Source organism: Sapajus apella, unplaced genomic scaffold (assembly GCF_009761245.1).
Source record: "Sapajus apella isolate SASKATOON/1434 unplaced genomic scaffold, GSC_monkey_1.0 scaffold19, whole genome shotgun sequence".
Taxonomy (NCBI): domain Eukaryota; kingdom Metazoa; phylum Chordata; class Mammalia; order Primates; family Cebidae; genus Sapajus; species Sapajus apella.
This window is the reverse complement of record NW_022436959.1, coordinates 9,390,612-9,411,642: the sequence shown is the minus strand read 5'-3', so window position 1 is coordinate 9,411,642 and position 21,031 is coordinate 9,390,612. Positions and strand designations below refer to the sequence as shown.

The following is a 21,031-nucleotide window of genomic DNA, read 5'->3' as shown; positions in this document are numbered from 1 at the left end:
AAAAAAAAAAAAAAAAAAAAAAAAAAAAAACAAAACAAAAAAAGTTAGGTGGCCATGGTGGCATGTGCCTGTAGTCCCAGCTACACAGGAGGCTGAGGTGGGAGGATCACTTGCACCCAGGAATTTGAGGCTGCAGTGAGCAATGACAGCATCACTGCACTCCAGCCTAGGTGACAGAGTAAGAGCCTGTCTCTAAATTAAAAAAAAAAAAAAAAAAAGAAAAGGAAAAAAAAATAGCAAAACAAACACTGATTTCAAGTATACTTAAGAAATACTCGAAACTCTATGATAAAGCTGAGCTCTAATTCAGTATTGTCAAGAAGCAGACCTTAAAGAACATTTTATAAATGGCATTCCTACAAGATGACTATTACTTCTCAAGTGGGAATGCACCATGAATATGGAACTTGGAAGAGTGAATTTAAGGAGCAGAAACATGGAATTTTATAACCTAGCAATGAAAGTGACTGAAACCACATTAGTCAGGCAAAAGAAGCTGATCTCTCTAACTACAGGTAAAATAACATTCCAAACATTGAAAAATGTACACAATCAAAATTGTACATGGTAGGGGTTTAAGAAACCATTTCCCCTGCTAATTTTTGATGTTTACATGGAATGTTCTTCCAGCAGCAAATAACTTACCAATGATCTTGACAGATTGAAAATGATACATCTTTACCACAACATAAATTAATTCTCTCAATGGGAAATTGCTAGAACAGGCAAGGTGTCAGAAAGATTTCTTTAAGTCTGAAGGAAAGGAAATGATTCCATTTCTTCCAAACATTCTTACACGAAAAATAATAAACTCTCACTTTTAAACTGTCTTTATTTTCATGGGGTCCTAAGGCACCCGTTACTAATTGGAGCAGTCATAGTTATCTGGTGTTGGACATGAGTCAGTCCATATTACCTCAGGTATAAAACACAGCCAGTTGGAGACTGCCCCAATAATTCATATTCTACATGAATAAATACCATAGAAATACCCAGAAAAGAGGATTGCGGAATTACACTACACTCTCTTTCATTCCTTAGATTTACAACATAAATCCCAGAAAGTCAATCTTCACAAAATAAAATACAAGGGAAACATGATATTCTATTTGAGGAAATGGACAAACGCCTAATACAAATGAACCAGTTCATCCTCTAGAAGACTGACCTCGATTCTGTTTCTAAAATACAAAGTTGAAAACCCCAAACCAAGGAGATGAACTTATTGAACACCATGTCATACATGTGCTACCACATTTAACTTTGATACAAAATCTATATATTGTGTATTAGTGTCTTGCTCAAGGTAACACCATTTGTAAAGGAAGCAGTTCATGCAGGAACTCTGGTTTATCTCCCATACCAATCCTGTCTTCAAAATGTTCACTCCTGATTGAACAGGGTGTCTGGCAACCATGAGTTCCCTGAGATTTCCCATAGAGAAAAAGGTCCCCTAATCAGAGCAACTAAGTTTGGGAAGTTTACTAAATCTTCCCCTTGGAGACTAACAGTGCATATTAAAGCCCTCAATTAAAGAAATCCATTTAACTTTATCTAAGTCATCATCTCCCCAAACTTAACAGGAAATCCCTTTCCCCAATTAGTATTGTGTGAAATCAGTATTCAGAAACATACTTTGAGAAATACTACTGTAGTCACCTTGTGCAATGGAAAATGGATGACAGAGAAATACATAATCAGAGATGATAAACAGTTTTAATCATGGCTAAGGAGATGACAGTGTGGTTCCCAGTGGCTTCTCTTTGCTCTTTGATTCAACTAAAATCTTGAATAAGACCCCCAGTACCTTAGTCCTTGCCTGCCTCCTTAGTCTCACCTTACACTCGGCTACCTGGCCTGCTTTCAGTATTGGGACCTGCTGGGCTTTCCTCCTCCATGGAGCCTTTGCAAAACATTCCCCCTGTGACATTGCTCCTTCTTTCCTCTTTACTCAGTTGACTCCTATCTATCTTTCTTTTTTTTTTTTTTTTTTGAGACGGAGTTTCGCTCTTGTTACCCAGGCTGGAGTGCAATGGCGCGATCTCGGCTCACCGCAACCTCCGCCTCCCGGGTTCAGGCAATTCTCCTGCCCCAGCCTCCTGAGTAGCTGGGATTACAGGCATGCGCCACCATGCCCAGCTAATGTTTTGTAATTTTAGTAGAGACGGGGTTTCACCATGTTGACCAGGATGGTCTCGATCTCTTGACCTTGTGATCCACCCGCCTCAGCCTCCCAAAGTGCTGGGATTACAGGCTTGAGCCACCGCGCCTGGCGACTCCTATCTATCTTTCAAGGGAAGCGTTTCCCGATCGGGTCAAACGCCTCTTCGGATGCCCTCATAACACAGTTCTATATAGCACTTGTCATGATTACAGGGTTATATTTATTTGTGTATTGATTTGATTAGTGACGGTCTATATTCCCACTGGGGGAAGAGAGCTATTTCTCTGTTTCTCAGAAAGCACAAAGACGAGGAACCTCTTTTACCATCTCTACTCACTCTTGCCCAAGGGGGAATGTGACTTAATGAAGCATGAACTAGGGAGGAAGGGCTGAGCACGCTCTGCTCATGGCCCAGGGTGCACTCTGGTCAGCTCCAACCCTGGGGAAAGCTGAGAAATACAGTTTCGGAAATAAACAGAATTCCGGGAAGACATACTAGGAAGCCCAATTGTTACAAATCCAAGCTCCATTCTGCAGTTTAGCTTTATGTAGTAATACAGCTGATATTTTGTCCCTCATCTCTCACTGTTGTTTTATTTTTTAATCATTTCCACACTTGGGAGAGGAAGACGAGAGTGATCTTGTTTGGCCCCTAGAAGGCCAATGTCCTCTAACAGGTCTAAGCTCCTGAGGTCAGGGAGGAGGGCCTCTCTCGACTCACCTCAGTAGCTCAGTTTCTGGCACTTAGGAGACATTCAAAATGCTGTTTTGTGCAGGCTGGTCTTGAACTCCTGGCCTTAGGCAATCCTCCTGCCTCAGTCTCCCAAAATGCTGGGATTATATGCATGAGTCACAGCACCCAGTTGAAATCCTAGTTTCTTGATACATGTAACTCTACCAAGGTTTTCTTATTAATATTTTCTTTTAAGCAACTGAATTTTGCCTTCAGATTACAGGCTAATCCTAATGGTGGAACTGAGGATAAAGCTTTGAGTAGAGTCGATCCAAATCAGAGAAGACGGTATCCTTAAAAGGACGGAAGCCTCTTTAAGGGTGAACCTGGAGGATAGGAGCTGAGAGTGCTGGGTAGTGGACATCTATGTGTGTGTCAGGGAGACTGAGTAGGAAAGGAGAGGCAAATAGGAGAGACGGACTGGGAAAAAGAAAATGGATTACTTGATTCGTGAATAGGTGGGTATAAAGAAGTAAGTGAGCCAGGCGCGGTGGCTCACGCCTGTAATCCCAGCACTTTGGGAGGCCGAGGCGGGTGGATCACGAGGTCAAGAGATCGAGACCATCCTGGTCAACATGGTGAAACCCCGTCTCTACTAAAACTACAAAAAATTAGCTGGGCATGGTGGTGCATGCCTGTAATCCCAGCTACTCAGGAGGCTGAGGCAGGAGAATTGCCTGAACCCAGGAGGCGGAGGTTGCGGTGAGCCGAGATCGCGCCATTGCACTCCAGCCTGGGTAACAAGAGCGAAACTCTGTCTCAAAAAAAAAAAAAAAAAAAAAGAGTAAGTGAAAAAGCTAAATTGAAGGGCAAGTTCCCATTATCTATAGAAAAAGCTGGAGATGACAAGGACTCCCCCTTTTTCTAATGGCATTGTAAAAACAATGAAGTCTGGCTCACGCATGTAATCCCCAGCACTTTGGGAGGCTGAGGGAGGTGGATCACGAGGTCAGGAGATCAAGATCATCCTAGCTAACATGCTGAAACCCCATCTCTACTAAAAATACAAAAATTATCCGGGCATGGCAGCATGTGCCTGTAGTCCTAGCTACTCAGGAGGGTGAGGCAGGAGAACTGCTTGAACCCAGGAGGCAGAAGCTGCAGTGAGCTGAGATCATGCCACTGCACTCCAGCCTTGGCGACAGAGACTCCGTCTCAAAAAACAAACAAACAAGCAAGCAAAATAAACAACAAAGTCTCCTTGGAAGAAAAGCTCTCTCTAAATTTCTCTAAGAGTGTTTAATAAATTATGTTTTCTCTAATGGACCAATTATTTTAACTGTTTTACAAGAGAGTATGTTCAAAATATGTTTAGTTGTAAATCAGGTGATGAAATATATATTACTGTAAAGTCAATTAAAAATTTTGTGTCTATGTGTATGCACAGTAAAAATGGTAAATATATTGACAAAAAATCTACAAAACCATTATCACATGCATACTAACAACAATCTATAAAAATATCTTCAATAATAAACAGGAGAATGAAGCAATATACAGAGACTGGTGAAAGGATCGACAACGTGGCGGGTCTGCCTCATCATCTGTCCCCAGCCCCTTTCTGCCCCCCCCCCACACACACTTTCTCTTTCTCCTCTCCTCCTTCTTAAGGAGGTAGGGCCACGCCACTCACCTGTCGGAGTGCTGCTGCGGAATGAAGAGGAGGGGGTGATGGGAGGGGTCACGGGGGGAGTAAGGCTTCCACTGCTGTGGCGTGGGGGAGTGGACACATTCCCTCGAGACACCGAGCTGGACAGGGTCAGTGAGAGCTTCGGCTGAATCTTCTTCTTTAGGGACTCCTGCTCTCGGCGGGCAGCATCTGTCATGAATCTGAAACAACAATGGAAGGTAAGGAGCCTGGGCCATGTAGAGAGCGACAGGACTCACGACACTCATTAGAGTTTCACAGATGCTCGACCTGGGAATGGACCTTGGCCACAGGTCAGTCCCAATTTCGAAACCTCAAAACAGCTTCCCTTTTCCAATGCAATGGAATTATCTTCTAGCTTGTTATTTCTAAGGTTCCTCAAAGTCGGGTCCATTTCTTCCCCAGGCCAATCCTCCTTGCCAGGAAGCTTATACCCACAGAATACATCTGCACCCAGAGTAATGCTTTCAGTTACAAGATTTCCTCTTGGAAGGTTCGTTCTCTTTCTTTCCACCCTTAGGAAGCCCACACATCCTCAAAGTGCCCCAACCACTCCTAAGTAGACAGTGCTTCCTTCATCTGCAGGTTGGTAGTATTTCTTGTTTGTACTACTTAACTGCCACCTAACATATATGCCCCATAAAACTCTCTCTTTTTTTTTTTTTTCAATTTGTATTACTTTGGTTCTCATATTGTTATCTGGGTTTAAAAACTTTTCTTGGCTAATTGAGGCCTTGCCTCCATCACCATGAAGGCAAGAGTTCTAGTCCCCAGTTCCTAGCACCGTGCCAGGCCCACCTCAGGGAACATGACCAGAACTGCATGCATCGGCCCAAGATTCCAGAGGAGGGGAAAAGAGCAACAAGGAGGAAGGTCACCGCTAATGATCTGTTTATGTTCTGATTTTATTACTCAGAAAGGGAAAGGTGACTTTTCCTGATACTTTCACTTTGGAAACCTGAGTTATTCTTCCAATGCTTCTCTGATGTTGCTAATATTGAAACTTTGTTCTTTTCTCACTGTATAATCTACCATTTCATAAGTTTGGATCACATGAGATTCAAAACAATCTATGAAATGGTATCTCCTACCTAAAGACCATTCTTCTCATATTGGCAGGCAAACTTTATCCGCTGCATTTTTGAAAACTGCCACAGAAAGCATAGTAAACAGAGTGTACGAAAGCGTTCAGATGATAAAACCACAGCTGTCCCCACCACCTAAGCTAAGAAACAGAACATTCCATGCCCCTCAAGGCCTCTCTCCAACACCTCCCACATCAATTATAGTTTGCCTGTTTCAATATAATTTATCACAAACTCACTGCAATGCACTTAAACATGGTATGTTACCCAGCCTATTTCACATTTTGTCTACAAAATTCCTTAGTATTTTTCCTCACTACACGATGAAGTTTTGGAAGTCAACAGATAATGCCTGGTGAAAGCTTAGAGTCGATTAAACACCCAATGAAACAACAGTAATATTGTTACAGTGTCTTAAAATTTCTATTTTTTTTTTTTGGGGGGGACGGAGTTTCACTCTTGTTACCCAGGCTGGAGTGCAATGGCGTGACCTTGGCTCACCGCAACCTCCGCCTCCTGGGTTCAGGCAATTCTCCTGCCTCAGCCTGCTGAGTAGCTGGGATTACAGGCACGCACCACCATGCCCAGCTAATTTTTTGTATTTTTAGTAGAGACGGGGTTTCACCATGTTGACCAGGATGGTCTCGATATCTTGACCTCGTGATCCACCCGCCTCGGCCTCCAAAAGTGCTGGGATTACAGGCTTGAGCCACCGCGCCCGGCCAAAATTTGTTTTAAAACAGCGTCTTAAAATTTCTATGTTTAAGACACATGGATGGCACATTTCTTGAATGGTTCTTGCAATACAATCCAGATATATAAACTGGATTTTATATGCTGAACTGAGCTTAGTAATAAAGATTGCTTTGAGCTCTTAGGTTTTGTGCTATAGGATAGTGATGATTTAAAAAGAAGAAAGGACTGTCAAAGCAAAGAGAATTGTTTGCACCTGATAGCCAGGTATTCATTTATTTTCAGATGCAAAATTGGTTCTACTGTCCTTAAAATTTCTTTTTTCCCTCTTCATAAACTCTACTAAAAATATAGACTGGCAGAGAAAAGGAAAAAGCAGTGCTTTCTTTTATTATTCTAAGAAGAACTGCTAGCTAGGACGGTGCTGCACTTCTCACACTGGGGTATGCAGTGTGCTCCAGGAAGGCAGTTTGTTCTCAAGGGTAAGTAGTTCAAACTAGGGTTTCAAATAGCAAAATAAACATGGACATGCTTATGGGGGTAGAAAAATTTTTTATATCTTGCATTTTCGTTAAGAGCATGGTATTTGGAGTCAGGCCAGGGATCAAATCCAGGCTGGGTTACTATGTAATTTGAGGCAAGTTGATAAACTCTAAATCTCAGGTTTATCCTCTGTAAAATGGGAACAAGAGAGTAGGTAAGGAATTAACATACATCTTTGCCCTTTCTGCATGGGGGTCTGATGTTTGGCTAAATTTGGTAAACTGCTAACACAGTATGTCAACTGCGTTACTAGGCAACACTACCTACCTAAGAATGACCTCTGACAGGTGAACTGCATAGCTTGGGAGGAACTAGGAACCACCTGTACCTATCCGATAGGAAGCCAAGAATCCCGATTTGGACTTCGCAAGCATAGTGATCTTTTAGCTGGGCATGGCCCTTGTAGAGAACTGGGGAGTTATGCCCAAAGCGTGTTTCAAGAGCTTTGGCCCCTGAGGGGCATGAGGCCCTACCAGGATAGCTTCCCCTCCTACCTCTCTGCACCTCAACAGCCTCCCGTGTCCACTGCTTCAAGGGTTCCTGCAGCAGGCAGCCTGTCCTCCATCCTCTGAACGGACCCAGTGCCCTATGTGGCCCATGGTCATCTGTGAGTCTGAATGTTCACAACCTAAGAAGGTGACCTGCTGGCAGATGGAGCAATAACAGTTTCAACTTCAGAGGACTGTTGTGAGGATAAATGAGGTAACTGGTCTGTCATGTAGCAAGTGGTTCAAAATGTAGAAGCTGTTATTATTATATAAAGCATTGTAATATGGCTACGTCTCTATAGTTTGTCCACCTTACTCAGCTCCAAGTGTCTTGAGGATACACTGTACGCCCGTGGCTCCAACAGTACTGAGCACACAGTGCCTTGTGTAGAGCAGAAATTCTATTTGTGGAATGGCTGAATGGAGTAAGCCCAGAGGGAGCATATCCAGTGTGAGAGTGAGGGAGCGAGCGAGAGAGAGAGAGAAATGCTTCTCTACATCTTCTAACTCATATATAGGTTGTGGTTCTTTTTTTTTTTTTTTTTTTTTTTTTTTTTGAGATGGAGTCTTGCTCTGTCACCCAGGCTGGAGTGCAGTGCCATGATCTCGGCTCACTGCAACCCTTCCCTCCCAAGTTCGAGCAATTCTCCTGCCTCCTCCTTCTGAGTAGCTGAGATTACAGGTGCGTGCCACCATGCTTGGCTACTTTCTTTTTGTATTTTTAGTTGAGACAAGGTTTTACCATGTTGGTCAGGCTGGTCTTGAACTCCTGACCTTGTGATTGGCCCACCTCAGCCTCCCAAAGTGCTGGGATTACAGGTGTGAGCCACTGTTCCTGGTCATTTTTTTTTTTTTTTTTTGAGATGGAGTCTCACTCCGTTGCCCAGGCTGGAATGCAGTGATATGATCTCGGCTCACCTCTGCCTCCTGATTCAAGTGATTATCCTGCCTCAGTCCCCCAAATAACTGGGACTACAGATGCCCGCCACTATGCCCAGCTAATTTTTGTATTTTTAGTAGAGACAAGGTTTCACCATGTTGGCCAGGCTGGTCTTGAACTACTGGCTTCAAGTGCTCCACCTGCCTTGGCCTCCCACGTGCTGGGATTACAGAACTCATATATCTTACTATAAAATACTCTCCTACAGCTCAGATATAACGCAACAACTATAAACAACTGTAACAACACTCACACACACAAACCCCACCATCACCCTCACATGACTTTGGCCGGCCACAGACAGTAATCTGCATTTGGGTTATATGTTCTAAGGGTTTTCTAGAAGCAAGAACAAGGCACCCATATTAAAAGCCTTAAACATAAACACTCTTGAAGCCCTGCTGCCAACCCTTCCTCCTTCAGTTCTCCCTCCTCTCTTAGATTGTTGTGAACTTGGTCATACAACCTGTAAGTCATGGTAACCTTTCCATATCAACATACACAGCTGTACAATTTGTTCTAGTGGCAACTACACACACCCCCACCACCTGCCCCCACAAACACACACACGTGGGAATGCCACACAAATGCTGTGGGAACCCTGGTTAAAATGGGTCCGTGTCTCCCCTGCACCACCATGCTGCTCCTCTTCCTCCTCCCTTCATTAACCATGACTTAACGCATTTACTGAGACTTAGTAAACTGAAGATTTTAAGCAATGCTCCATCAACACAGCTGTCTGTCAAAAAGCGGGCAGATTTCCAATGGCAAGGAATCATTTGGAGAGACAAGAGTGTCTAGAGGAGCCGAGGAGGCACAGCAAAGGCTGTGATTCTGGCCAACAAATGAGGATTATGTTCCCTGTTTTACCAAATGTCAGAGCTGGAAATGTTTGCTGTACTCCTAAGGCTGAGATCAGGTTAAGGGAGTCATGTCACTCGATGGCCTATGCTTTCCTCAATGAGTTTGCACATTATTGGTGATCTTTCTGAAGCTCTCAGTAATCATGGCTGATGTGAATTTTTTTTTGGAGACAGGGCCTCGCTGTCACCCAGGCTGGAGTGCAGTGGTGCAATTACGCCTCCTGGGCTCAAATGATCCTCTTGCCTAGGCCTCCCAAGTAGCTGAGATTACAGGCACCCCCTCACCATGCCCAGGTAATTTTTTGATTTTTTTGTAGATACGGGGTTCTCACTATATTGCCCAGGCTGATTTCCAACTCCTGGACTCAAGTGATCCTCCCACCCAAAGTGTTGGGATGATAGGCATGAGCCAATGCACCTGACTCACTGGGTTAAGACAGATCAGCCAGTGCAACCCCCTCATTCGTTACAGTAACTGTGAAATGATGTGCTGTAACCTGTTTGAGGTCACTTAGCTGGTTAGTGGCAGAGCTGGTATCAGAGCCCTGTTAAGCTTTGGGACTCTGTAATGGCTGTCCCAGTTGAAAGGTTCAGGGAGATGGAGTATGGGGCCTGGGGAAATGCAAGGAGGACCCCTCTGGCAGTTTACATGGGGCAGTGGGCAGCTGGGAGAACAAGAGGCTGATCCTCTAAATGTTAGTCAATCCTGCTGTATGGGACCACTGGGCTCCCAGTGGGGGGAGAGGAGTTCTCTAGATTGTAGCCCCACTGGGCTATGGTCTGGGGAAGGCTGGCTGTGCCCACCTCCTAGAATTCTCTCTGCTATGCAACGGTGACAATGCTCTGATCTGGCAGCTACAGTGTGCTGAAGCCGGCTCATACTGGGTTGTGAAAGCTGACTTAAACTTTCAGGGATTTGGTGAGTCTGTTGTTAAACACAGTTGTTATTAAAAACTAAATTATGTAAACTAATAATTAAATCAAGTGCTTTGTTAAAAACAAGAGTATTTAACTCAAGGCTCATCAGTTGATTATTTTACTGCATTTTAACATTATCTATGTTCTTGAGATTATTTACATTAGTATTTTATCTATTTGGTAGAATTACTATATAGCTATACTCCATATAATGCAAAGTAACCTACTCTGTTCAGTGACACGTGGGTACCTTGAAATTGGCTATGGTAGGAGTATTTACACCACAGAAACTGGCAAGAGCACAAATTGGGATTTTTTTCCCTCCCAGGTCAATTCAACATTTGCCAGTAGGTACCTTCTAGTGTTTATTTTTTAATGTGGGGAAAAAAGCATTTGAAGTGGGCTTCTTGCCTACTCACTAAAGGAATTATCAGGGAAGAAATGGAGAATGGATAAAAAAGTCTTTTTTAAAATTGTAAAAAGTGGCTAAGCATGCTGGCTCAGGCCTGTAATCCCAGCACTTGGGGGGCTGTGGTGGGCAGATCACCTGAGGTCAGGAGTTTGAGACCAGCCTGGCCAACATGGTAAAACCCTGTCTCTACTAAAAATACAAAAATTAGCCAGGCGTGGTGGTAGGCACATGTAATCCCAGCTCCTTGGGAGGCTGAGGCAGGAGAATGGCTTGAACCTGGGAGGCAGAGGTTGTAGTGAGCTGAGATCTTGCCATTGCACTCCAGCCTGGGGGACAAGAGCGAGACTTCGTCTTAAAAAATAAATAAAATTATAAATAAAATTAAATTGCAAAAAGTAATATATCTCACTAAGAACACTTACAAAACACTTTTTATGGATTTGTGACTTCTGTTTAAAAAGATTTTTAACTGACCAACACATAGATTAGGGAAAGAAAATAATGAAATAAATGTATTTTTAAAAATTATGAAATATATATGCAAATATATAATTCCCATGCATAGTTTAAAGAATAAAATAGCAATCTGTCTACCTATCATTCAGCTTATAAAAAGAATTTTTGATGTTTCCTGTGTAAAGAACTTTTTTTTTTTTCTAAGAAAAGCATTACCCAGATAAAACTATGGTTGATTTTTTACGGTTTTTTCCTTCTAACACTTTTCTACACATAGAGAAAAAACTGAATATTTCTTAAAGGAAAAAAAGTCACTTGAGACTCTTTCACTCACTGTTGACTAACAGCCTGAAAATCTGCGGTCAGGCAAAGCAATGTTTTCATTTTGAAACTGAAACTGCTGTAAGATTAATTTCAACTTTCCTACAAATGAGAACTGTCTAAGTTACTTTAATTTAATATGGTCATTTGTAGTAATATTTGTTATTGCTAGGGGAAGTACATATTCCTTAAGTAAATTTTCAAGACTCCATTATAAATCTTTTAAATCCTCAGACCACAATGTTCATTCAGTCTGACATGTTCAACATGGAAACATGAATATAATTCCACAGGGGGAAAATGTCAACTGCTGGTCCAGGGAGACTAGTTTCAACCACAAACTCAGAAAATGTACAGTATTTGCTGGAACCCGGGCAGAGACTCCAATGCCACCTCACTTGATGGCCAAAACACCTGAGTCTAAGTGACCTGCTGGGGAAAAAATTACTTGGATTTCACTGGACCAGCGAACTCAGAAATGGAAGTGACCACTTGAAACTTCTCAGGCTCGGAAAAAACTGAAAACAAAACAAAGCTGAAAACTCCAAAATGTGTGGTGTGGTGGGCTGTGATTATATGACTCTGGAGAGGGCATGTGGTCTAGAGGTCTGCATTGTGTATTGCCGGGGGGCTTGTTCTGGGAAAAAGAAACCAGTGGCCTCCAGGAGCCACGGCATTTGCTTTTGTGGTTCTGGTTTTTCTACTTGTTAAAATGGAGGAGATTCGGTTTTATGGATATATGGAATACATCACTGCTAGGGTCCTTCCTAGCTCTAACAGTGAATGATTCCAGCAACAGTATTGTACAGTATTTTTCAAATTTTGTTTTGACTTCAAACCATTATAAGAAATGTGTGTCATAGTGTGACCTGGTATGCTCACATGTATAAATTGGTCTGCAACCTGCAATTTTGAAATCTCCAAAGCTCCAAAATCTGAAATTTTAAAAAATGAAATTTGGCTCTAAAACTTCATTGGAAGGCAAACTCTAATCTGAGCTGGTGAAAGGCTACTTACAGATTTTATTGTATTTACTGAAAATATACGTGTGTTTCACTGCATAAATATTAATGCATGTGATTATATGGGGCTACCCCAGGCCCTACTGGGAGTATTATGTAATACGTAGTATTTATACTATATTATCTTTATGAAATCTAAAACATTATGAATTATGAAACATATCTGGACTCAAGGACAAGACATTTTCATGTAAATATCTGAAAATTTTCATAAAACAATCTTTACTACATGTGATATACTCTGGCACTTTTCTGTTCTATTTCACTTTAACAAACTATGATGGTCATAACCACATTGATTTCTTGACCCTCTGGGAGGTCATGGCCTGGAGTTTGAATGTATTAGTGTAGCAGTTAAGAGGGTGGGCTTTGGAGGTAGACTGTCTGGTTTCCAATCCCCGATCCATGTCCCCCAGCTGTGTGACGACGCTGGGCAAGTTACCTGCCTGGCCTTTCGGTGCCGTCATTTTCTCATCTATATATGGTGACAATGACTGGCCCGACCAAGGGTTGTGGTGAGGATTAAGTAAGTTAATACACGCAGAGCGCTTAGAACAGGGCCTGACACTTTGTGCTTGAGAAATGTCAGGTTCCTGGTTCATAACATAAGTGACTAACACTTGTACTGGAAATCTTAACTCACTAACCTTTCACATTCTGCCATCTATACCAGCATTTGGTTACTTCTGAGCTGGAATACTGAATATTAGGTTAAATACTACCATCATGAGTTTTGCTGATTCTGAAAGCAAAGAGCCACCTTTACTGATTCTGCAGGCATTAATGCTATTTTTATTTATTCATTTTTTTGTTTTTGTGACAGGGTCTCATTCTGTTGCCCATGCTGGAATGCAGTGGCTTGGCTATGGCTCACTAGAAGCTGTGTGATTTTTTCACCTCAGTCTCCTGAGTAGCTGGGACTACAAGCATGCGCCACCAAACCTGGATCATTTTTTTTGTAAAGATAGGGTTTTACCATGTTGCCCAGGCTAGTCTTGAACTCCTGGGATCAAGCAATCTGCCCACTTTGGTCTCTCAAAGTGTTGGGATTACAGGCGTGAGCCACTGCATCCAGCCCAGGCATGTATTTAATTGCAATGACATCTATTAAATGGTAAACACAGGCAAATTCAAGAAGACAGATATAGTACCTATTAATACTACAGAAAAAGAAGGTTCTTCTCATTAGACAATATGCTAGGGCCCATCTATAAACTCATATGCCTCTTCTTCTTTACTTCCTGCCCTTGATTTCTGGAGCAGAGCCAAATTACAGAGGGTCTTTCCAGCAGGACAGGCAACAGGAGACCCTCCATGCAGCTAGCTGCTGGACTGACATCCTTCTGTCCAGCTGTTCTCTGCTTGGGAGATTTATCAAGTTGCACAAGGCTCTACTTGGCCTGCCAGCAGACCCTCCATAGAATACCACATCTAACTATGCTTCATTTGAAGTTCAAAAGCTTTTTTCTGCCTTTTCAGTGGCCTTTTGAGTATTGGCATTTTTCAGCAAAAACAAACTTTTGAGAAAAGCTGCAGAGAGCTGGCAGATAGGCCCTGAGATTCCAAATACTCCCAAATCTGGTAATTCATTGCTCCAGATGATGGCATTTCTGACATGACAATCTAACCTTCTGAAGGGTGGTCTAACATGGAGAGTAAGGACTTTTCTTTTCTCTGGTTGTTACTGTGCAATCCAGGACAAGGATGGATAGAAAACCAGTAAGCAGGCAGAACAGTGCAAGGACATTTGAAATGTGGCTGTGGGAATGGTGATGGAAATAATGGGTACATTTCAGCAAGCAACCATGTGTGGCCCACATGTCAAAGGATCTGGCTGCTCTAGGTCTCAATGTAATGTTGGCTTTCAGAACATACGTCTGCCAATAAATTCACGTGGCAGGTCCTCTTATTTTAGCAGCATAGTGGCGCTAAAGGCGTATTTGGTTAAAACAGCTAGTTAGTGAAACATGACCTAGAAACAGCAAGTGGAGTGATCATTTGTCAGCATTCCTTCATTAATAGAATGTCCTTTTTTGGTGATCTGGGAACTTAATAAATGTACTTTTCAGTAGGAAAAGAGAAAATCTGGATTTCCAAATAACATTGATTTCAGCAATTTCTAGCAATGCTTCAAATAATCCTGTTTCACTTCTTATCCCAGAGCTATTTTTGACTTCATGATCTGAGGCCCATGCGGTGGATTTTGAAGCTTCATAAAACTTTTTGCAGTATTACCAAAACTCTGAGCCCCTTTTAACATGCTGCTATTAAAATTTTAATGCAAAATAATAAAACTAAAAGCAGCACCAGGAAGAAAAAAAAAAAAAAAACCCACTCTATTTGATCAGATCAGTTTGGCACTTAACTTGTATTTTTTGTGATTTTCACTTGACCTTCACACTGGTTGTGGGCATAATTTGTGAAGCACATGGCTAATGAAACAGATTGTGTTCTTGGGTACCAAACTGAAACTGACAGACTACGGCACTAACAGCCATTATTTTCTCTCTCTCTTCTTTTCTTTTCTTTTCAAGACAGGGTCTCACTGTCAACCAGGCTGGAGTGCAGAGGCGCCTTCACAGCTCATTTCTCCCCCTTGACCTCCTGGGCTCAAGCGATCCTCTTGCTTCAGCCTCCCAAGTGGCTGGGACCACAGGGATGTATCACCAAACCCAGCTAATTTTTGTATTTTTTGTAGAGTACCACATTCAGTTAATTTTTCTAGAGACAGGATCCTTCTCTGTTGCCCAGGCTGGTTTCCATCTCCTGGGCTCAAGCAGGCTTACTGCTTCGGCCTCCCAAAGTGCTGGGATTACAGGCTTCAGCTACTCAGGCCTGGTCCATTTTTCTTTACTAAGTTCATATTTGACATATATGGAAGGTTATAGTTCCTGGTCGTTTGACAATTCTGACTTAATATGCATAAAATAAATAAATATGGGGTCAAGCCAATTTCATACCAAACTTTGTATGAAAGCTTTGTATGAAAATAAGCTTTGTATGTAAGCTTATTTTGCTTACAGATGTTGATTTTTTGTTTGTTTTTTGGTGGGGGAGAGGGAAAAAGAAATGTGGGGCAAGGATAAAAGACAAGATAAATCTCTTCATCTACTGTCTTAACAATCATATTTCATTTCTTTTTCTTTTTTTTTTTAAAGGTAGCTACAGTTAATTTATATTCTCTTTGGTACATTGTAACTTGGATATTCTACACCTTTTTAAGCATTTAAATAGCATTGGGTTGCCAATTTTTATATTGCCATGTACATCTTATCTAACTACCATCATCACCAGCTTCTCATTAAAAAGAAAATAACTATTTTAACATAAAACATAGGAAGAGCATAATCTTGGAAAAAAATAATCCTTTCTTCAGAAGGAGTCTTCTGTATTCTGAGATTAGGATAACAGAACATAGGAAAAATCTACTTAAACTGTGGTGCAGAAAAGCCACAATATAAAATTTCATGTTATCATTACTTTATACTTGCATCATATATACATTGTATTATTTATAATATACTGTTTACAATTATTCCGTAGATACAAATTTTAAAAAATATCTAAATGTGTTTTCAATCATTATCATTGCAAAACATTCAGTTGCAAGGAATGCTGACCAAACAGGACTCTTACTTTTAGGTGGAATTGCGTGAAATATGCTGAGCAAATGAAAGAAGGCAAATACAAGGGCACGCAAACTCAGTAGCTTCTCCTTTCCAAGAGCTACTGGGAGACGGTGAGCAAGGGCAGAGTGTCCTCTTACAGCTGGACACGAGGAAGGGCGGTGAGGTGCTGGATGCCCGTTCCCTGGCCCCACATGCCCCAGGCAGCTTAGACACTGCAGGCCAGTGGAAACATCCTCATGAACAGCAGTAAGCTAGCATCTGTGCTGCGGGAAGCACTTTTTTAAACCAGTACTATCTTTTCCTAAATTTTGCCATTCAAATGAAATCCAGGCACTGAAACTGAGCAACTGAAATAACAAACAAAATCCCATTTCTGAATACTATTTCTTTCTATGTTCCCAAAAAATATTGTGTATTTTCTTTACAACTATGGAATGATACAGTCAATCTTCCTTAATGAAAGCTTGCTCAGGCAACCACTTTTTTAAGCCACAGGTCAGCATAAATTATCAATGTAGCCATTAATTTTTATTTACTTTAGCCTGACTAAAATAAACCATGGTCTTTTTCATCATTGATGCCAAGAATAAAAAACACTTCTGAAAACCACTATACCACAAGTCTTTGGTTTGGAGACCAAGTGGAATATCTTTCTCTTGGCAGCTCTCTATCCTCCTTTCCATTCCTTTTCTACCTTCATTGAATTGCAAATAACTATGGCTATTTCTTACACATGGTTTTCATTGCTAATTTGACATCCATGTAGAGACTAATGAACAAAACAAAGAAGCTGCACTTTATGAGGTTTTGTGGTATAAAACTACAAATAGCTTTGAGTGTTCTTGTTTTGCCTTCTCTAGAAGTAAATTAAATGAGTTATTGAGGTTTCACTATAAGCTGCTAATGAGATGATGCATACGTTTCCCCATAAACTAGAAGAAATTTGAAAACTCCAGAGAAAATTGCACTGTGGTCTCTTAAGAGTTTTATATTCAGTATACATAGCTGGGAACATAGCCTGATGGTTGAAAAATCTAGGTTCTGAAGGCAAACTCTTAATCTGACTTAGTAGGTGTTCAAGCTTGAGGAAATAAATGACTCCTTCTCATCTTGGGGTCCCCGTTATAAAACAGAGGTAATCCTAACACTTACCTCGTGGGGGTGTTATTATCAAGATCTCATTGTATAAACGCATGAAAAGCCCTTGGCTCCACATAATACTCAATGTATGTTAGGAGAGCACTCAGAGTTGTGGTATTTCCATGTGTGCTGGCCCTTTGCTCCTGACTCTTTCCCAGGAATGAGAAACTGTTTATAAAGGTTAACAGCCATCTAAGGAAAACTCTTACATAAGAGGTAATTTCTGGGGGAAACTATGCAGTCCACAGGTGGGCTAAGGTAGATATCTAAGTCTGGGATTGGACACCTCCATTTCCAAAGAAAAGTATTTCTCTGATGTTGCATGGCCTTACCCTTAGGTGAATGGCTGAACCATCAATATCCAGCTAAGAACAAGCGACTCCCAGGGAATCTAGCACCAGGGGGTGGGGCACACTGGAGATCTCTAGTTAATCAAACACTGGGTTGAGAAAGGGGAGGAGAAGCAAATGAGATGCTAGAAGAGTCTCAGTGTGAGAAGGGGTCTCAAAATTGGCAGGGTTTGTCTATGCCAGGATGGCACACACAGAGATGGCTCCAGTGCCACTTAAATGCACTCTGTCCAAGATGGCCATCACTAATCCATTATAACATTCTTGCCTGTGCAGCTTTGGGACTCAGCCTTCAGCACCGTGCCCTACGTAGTCACTATAAATCAATGAAGGTGACATGTAAGCTGAAAGTTTGTGCCATCTTGGACTTACACATTTTCCTCTGTATCTACTGAGATTTCCACTATTACCCTGGCCTAGACATTTGGTACCTACTTTATCCCTTCTCAGAGAATCAGAGAACAAAGCTGCCAGACTATAATATCCGAAAGAGAAAGTTGAGTATGTCTAAGACAAGAGCTGTTCCCAAGCTAAAGCAAGGGTGCTAGTGACATATTCAGATTAACAGCATCTATTTATGAAAGGTAATTATATATGGGCCAATGGCTCAAATTTACTGTGTATTTGAGATTTATTTATACAGAGAATAGCAGTCAGTAGATTAGCATTGTTGAAAAACAGAGTTTACAGCACTTTTTCTTAAATGAACTATTAATAATAAGGCAGTAAAACTATTTTGGGGGCAAAGACAGTTTCAAGCCTGGGCTGTTCTGTGACAAAGCATGTGAATGTGGGCATCTCAAGCTTACAGACCTCAAGTCTCATGGGTTTTGGGGGCTGATTTTTTTCAAAGTGATTTTTTGCCTTTTGTTGCAAGAGTTCAGTTTAACTCTTTCTGAACTTAAGGGCATTAAATAAAATTCATGGATGGTCACTGTTTTGGATTAAGGTTCTGCACTGGGCCCCAAATGAGCAGACCAAACCAGAATAGATTTGCTCAAACTAAGCTTTGAAATGGGCCAGTTTTCCAAAAAAACAGGACAGTCACAGAAACCAATGAGAAGGGGCCCCATTTACGTAACCTGGAAGTCCCCTATAAGACGAACAAATGACTTTAAAACAACCAATGCATTTTTTTGTTACCCGTTTCTGCATTCCTCAGCCCTTTTCTGCCTATCAGGCCAATCTCATCTACTCAGCTCACTGGAACACACATTCTATTTTATAAAATGAGGTGTTGCCTGATTCTATTTTTTTTTTTTTTTTTTTTTTTTAAAGATGGGGTTTCACCATGTTGGCCAGGCTGGTCTCGAACTCCTGACCTCAAGCAATCCATCCACCTCGGCCTCCCAAAGTGCTGGGATTACAGGTGTGAGCCACCACACCCGGCTGCCTGATTCTAAAATCACAAATAAAGTGAAGTCTTTAAATCTATTGTAATTTTATCTTTTGACAAGCTTAGTTTTCTCTGTTATCCACCTGTTAAATGTGTTCAGGTATTAGGTTATTTAGGTAAGTACACACTTGAATAACATTCGTTCATTCATTCAATTGAGGCAGAATCTGTGTTATCCAGAATGGAGTACAGTGGCGTGATAGGTCACCACAGCCTCAACCTGCTGGGCTCAAGCAATCTTCCTGTCTCAGCCTCCTCAGTAGCTGGGACTACAGGTGTATGCCACCAGGCCCAGCTAGTTTTGAATAACTACCTTTTTTTAAATTGAAGAAATGTGAGCTTCCATATCTCCTCTTCTGTCTACTGAGCAGTTAATCCAATGAGTCTGAGTGCTAAAAATACTTGGTAAACTGTGTGTAAATTTTTATGGAGAGGACCTGGATATTGATGGTGGTGATAATTTAAACATTTTATTAGGCATAATTAAAAAAAAAATAAAACCCTGCAACTACTGCCACGTTGTCAATATTTTGCCATCTTATTTAAGCTTTCTCCCTCTCTTTTTAGGCCACGATTGATAATTCACATATTTTTCATCCTTTGTTCACATATTCACTTAAAAATATATAGAGATTTTTAAAAATGGAAGAAGGGAAAGAAAGAAGAGAACAAAGAGAGAAGGAAATTTTTCCAACGTAGTTCCTGGGAAATACCTAACACAGATTCACAACTGAGTAAGATGGCCAGCAGCAAAACTGCAGGGACACAACACACACAGCCAAATGCCTGCAAAGGATGAGCACTGTTATAAGGAGTCTATACCACTGAATGACACTGAATGTTTATTAATTTGAAAGTATCAGCCAATAGTTCCCAACTTTTTCAGGTACGTCAAATGGTATGCTACCTTGCATAGTATAGTGGGATTTGGGTGGTTTTTAAGTTAGAGGGAAAAAAGAATGACATAAAACCACTATTCAGGAATGCTTTGAAATGAATGTGTATTTTATAAGATCTCCTAGCCACCTTTCCCTTACATGCTCCACCCCATGCAAAGCCTGCACAAATTTATGGGTTATTTGGAAAAAAATTCAGGGTGTGTGTGTGTTTAAATTTTTCAAGAATGTCACTACTTAACTGCTAATGAAGTATTTCTTGGAGGGGCCTCTGGACCTTCTGCTGATTTACAAGGAGCAGCCTTCATTTGCATGCCAAAGGCGTGCACTAATCCTTAGCATCAGCTGGCTCCCAGGAATCCACGCGTCCCACGGTCCTGTTTGTCCTGCTGGTTTATTTAGCAAAGCTTTTCTTCAGAGAGTACAGGCCCCCATTTCAGGCCAGCTAACCTGATTATCCCAAATCTCTAATTAGTGTAATTAAAGCTTTAATGGATTGCAGCCGGTATATAAACCATGCAAAGCCCCTTTAAAACCCATTACTTGTGTTTGTGGGAATGGTCCACACCAGAGGGCTCCTTGTTGAGTGACTGAAGCTTCTGGATACCTCTGCAGCCAACACCCAGGCCATTTTTGGTGACCAAGGAGCCTCTTTGACCAAGTTCATGTATGCAAACCAAGTGGTTGTTTCCCCCCTCCCCCGCTCCAAGTATCCACTGAAGTAACGGGCATTTTCAGATGGGGTTAGCCCTGAATCGTTACTCCAACAGATGCTTGCCCCATGGAGATTTTCCTCCATTATGCCCTGGGAAATGAGACAAATATCCTAACTAAAATAATTCTAACCAACTAGGAGAATCTTGTTAGACCCTGCTGAGCACTCTTACATTAACCACAATGCAGAGAATGGCTCAGAACTTTTCCAACAACCAAATGCCAAAGATCTACAGCTTTAAACCAGATTTAATCCACAGCATTTTTAGGTATTCCCAACAGTGTGCAAACTAACCTCTTTAAAATGGCTCTGTAGAGTGTTCACATTATCCAAGCTTCAAGAAGGGCAAAAGATCTATGACTTTTAAAAAGTCTTTTAGTATGTGCTATGCTAGGTGCTTTATCATTATTACTGTATTTAATCCTCATAACAGCTTGCAAGGGGTTATCAATCCTATTTACAGATACAAAATTGAGCCTTGAGACATTAGTTTGCCCAAGGACCCAGAGCTAATCTCATGCCATAGGAAAGTTACAAAGTGCTAAGTCTGCCCTGTTCAGTACAGGAGCCATCAGCCACATGAAGCTACGAACACCTGAAATGTGGCTAGCATACCCAA

General features: G+C 41.4%; 1 protein-coding gene across 2 annotated transcripts in view; it reads right to left on the bottom strand.

The window, feature by feature from the left end:
- JAZF1 (JAZF zinc finger 1) overlaps nucleotides 1-21,031 on the bottom strand; it is a 342,544-nt gene that overhangs the window by 58,079 nt on the left and 263,434 nt on the right. For both annotated transcript variants that reach the window (XM_032286681.1, XM_032286682.1), the window contains exon 3: nucleotides 4,531-4,727. In XM_032286681.1, the coding sequence (XP_032142572.1) occupies nucleotides 4,531-4,727 (197 nt within the window). The remainder of the gene's footprint in view (nucleotides 1-4,530; nucleotides 4,728-21,031) is intronic.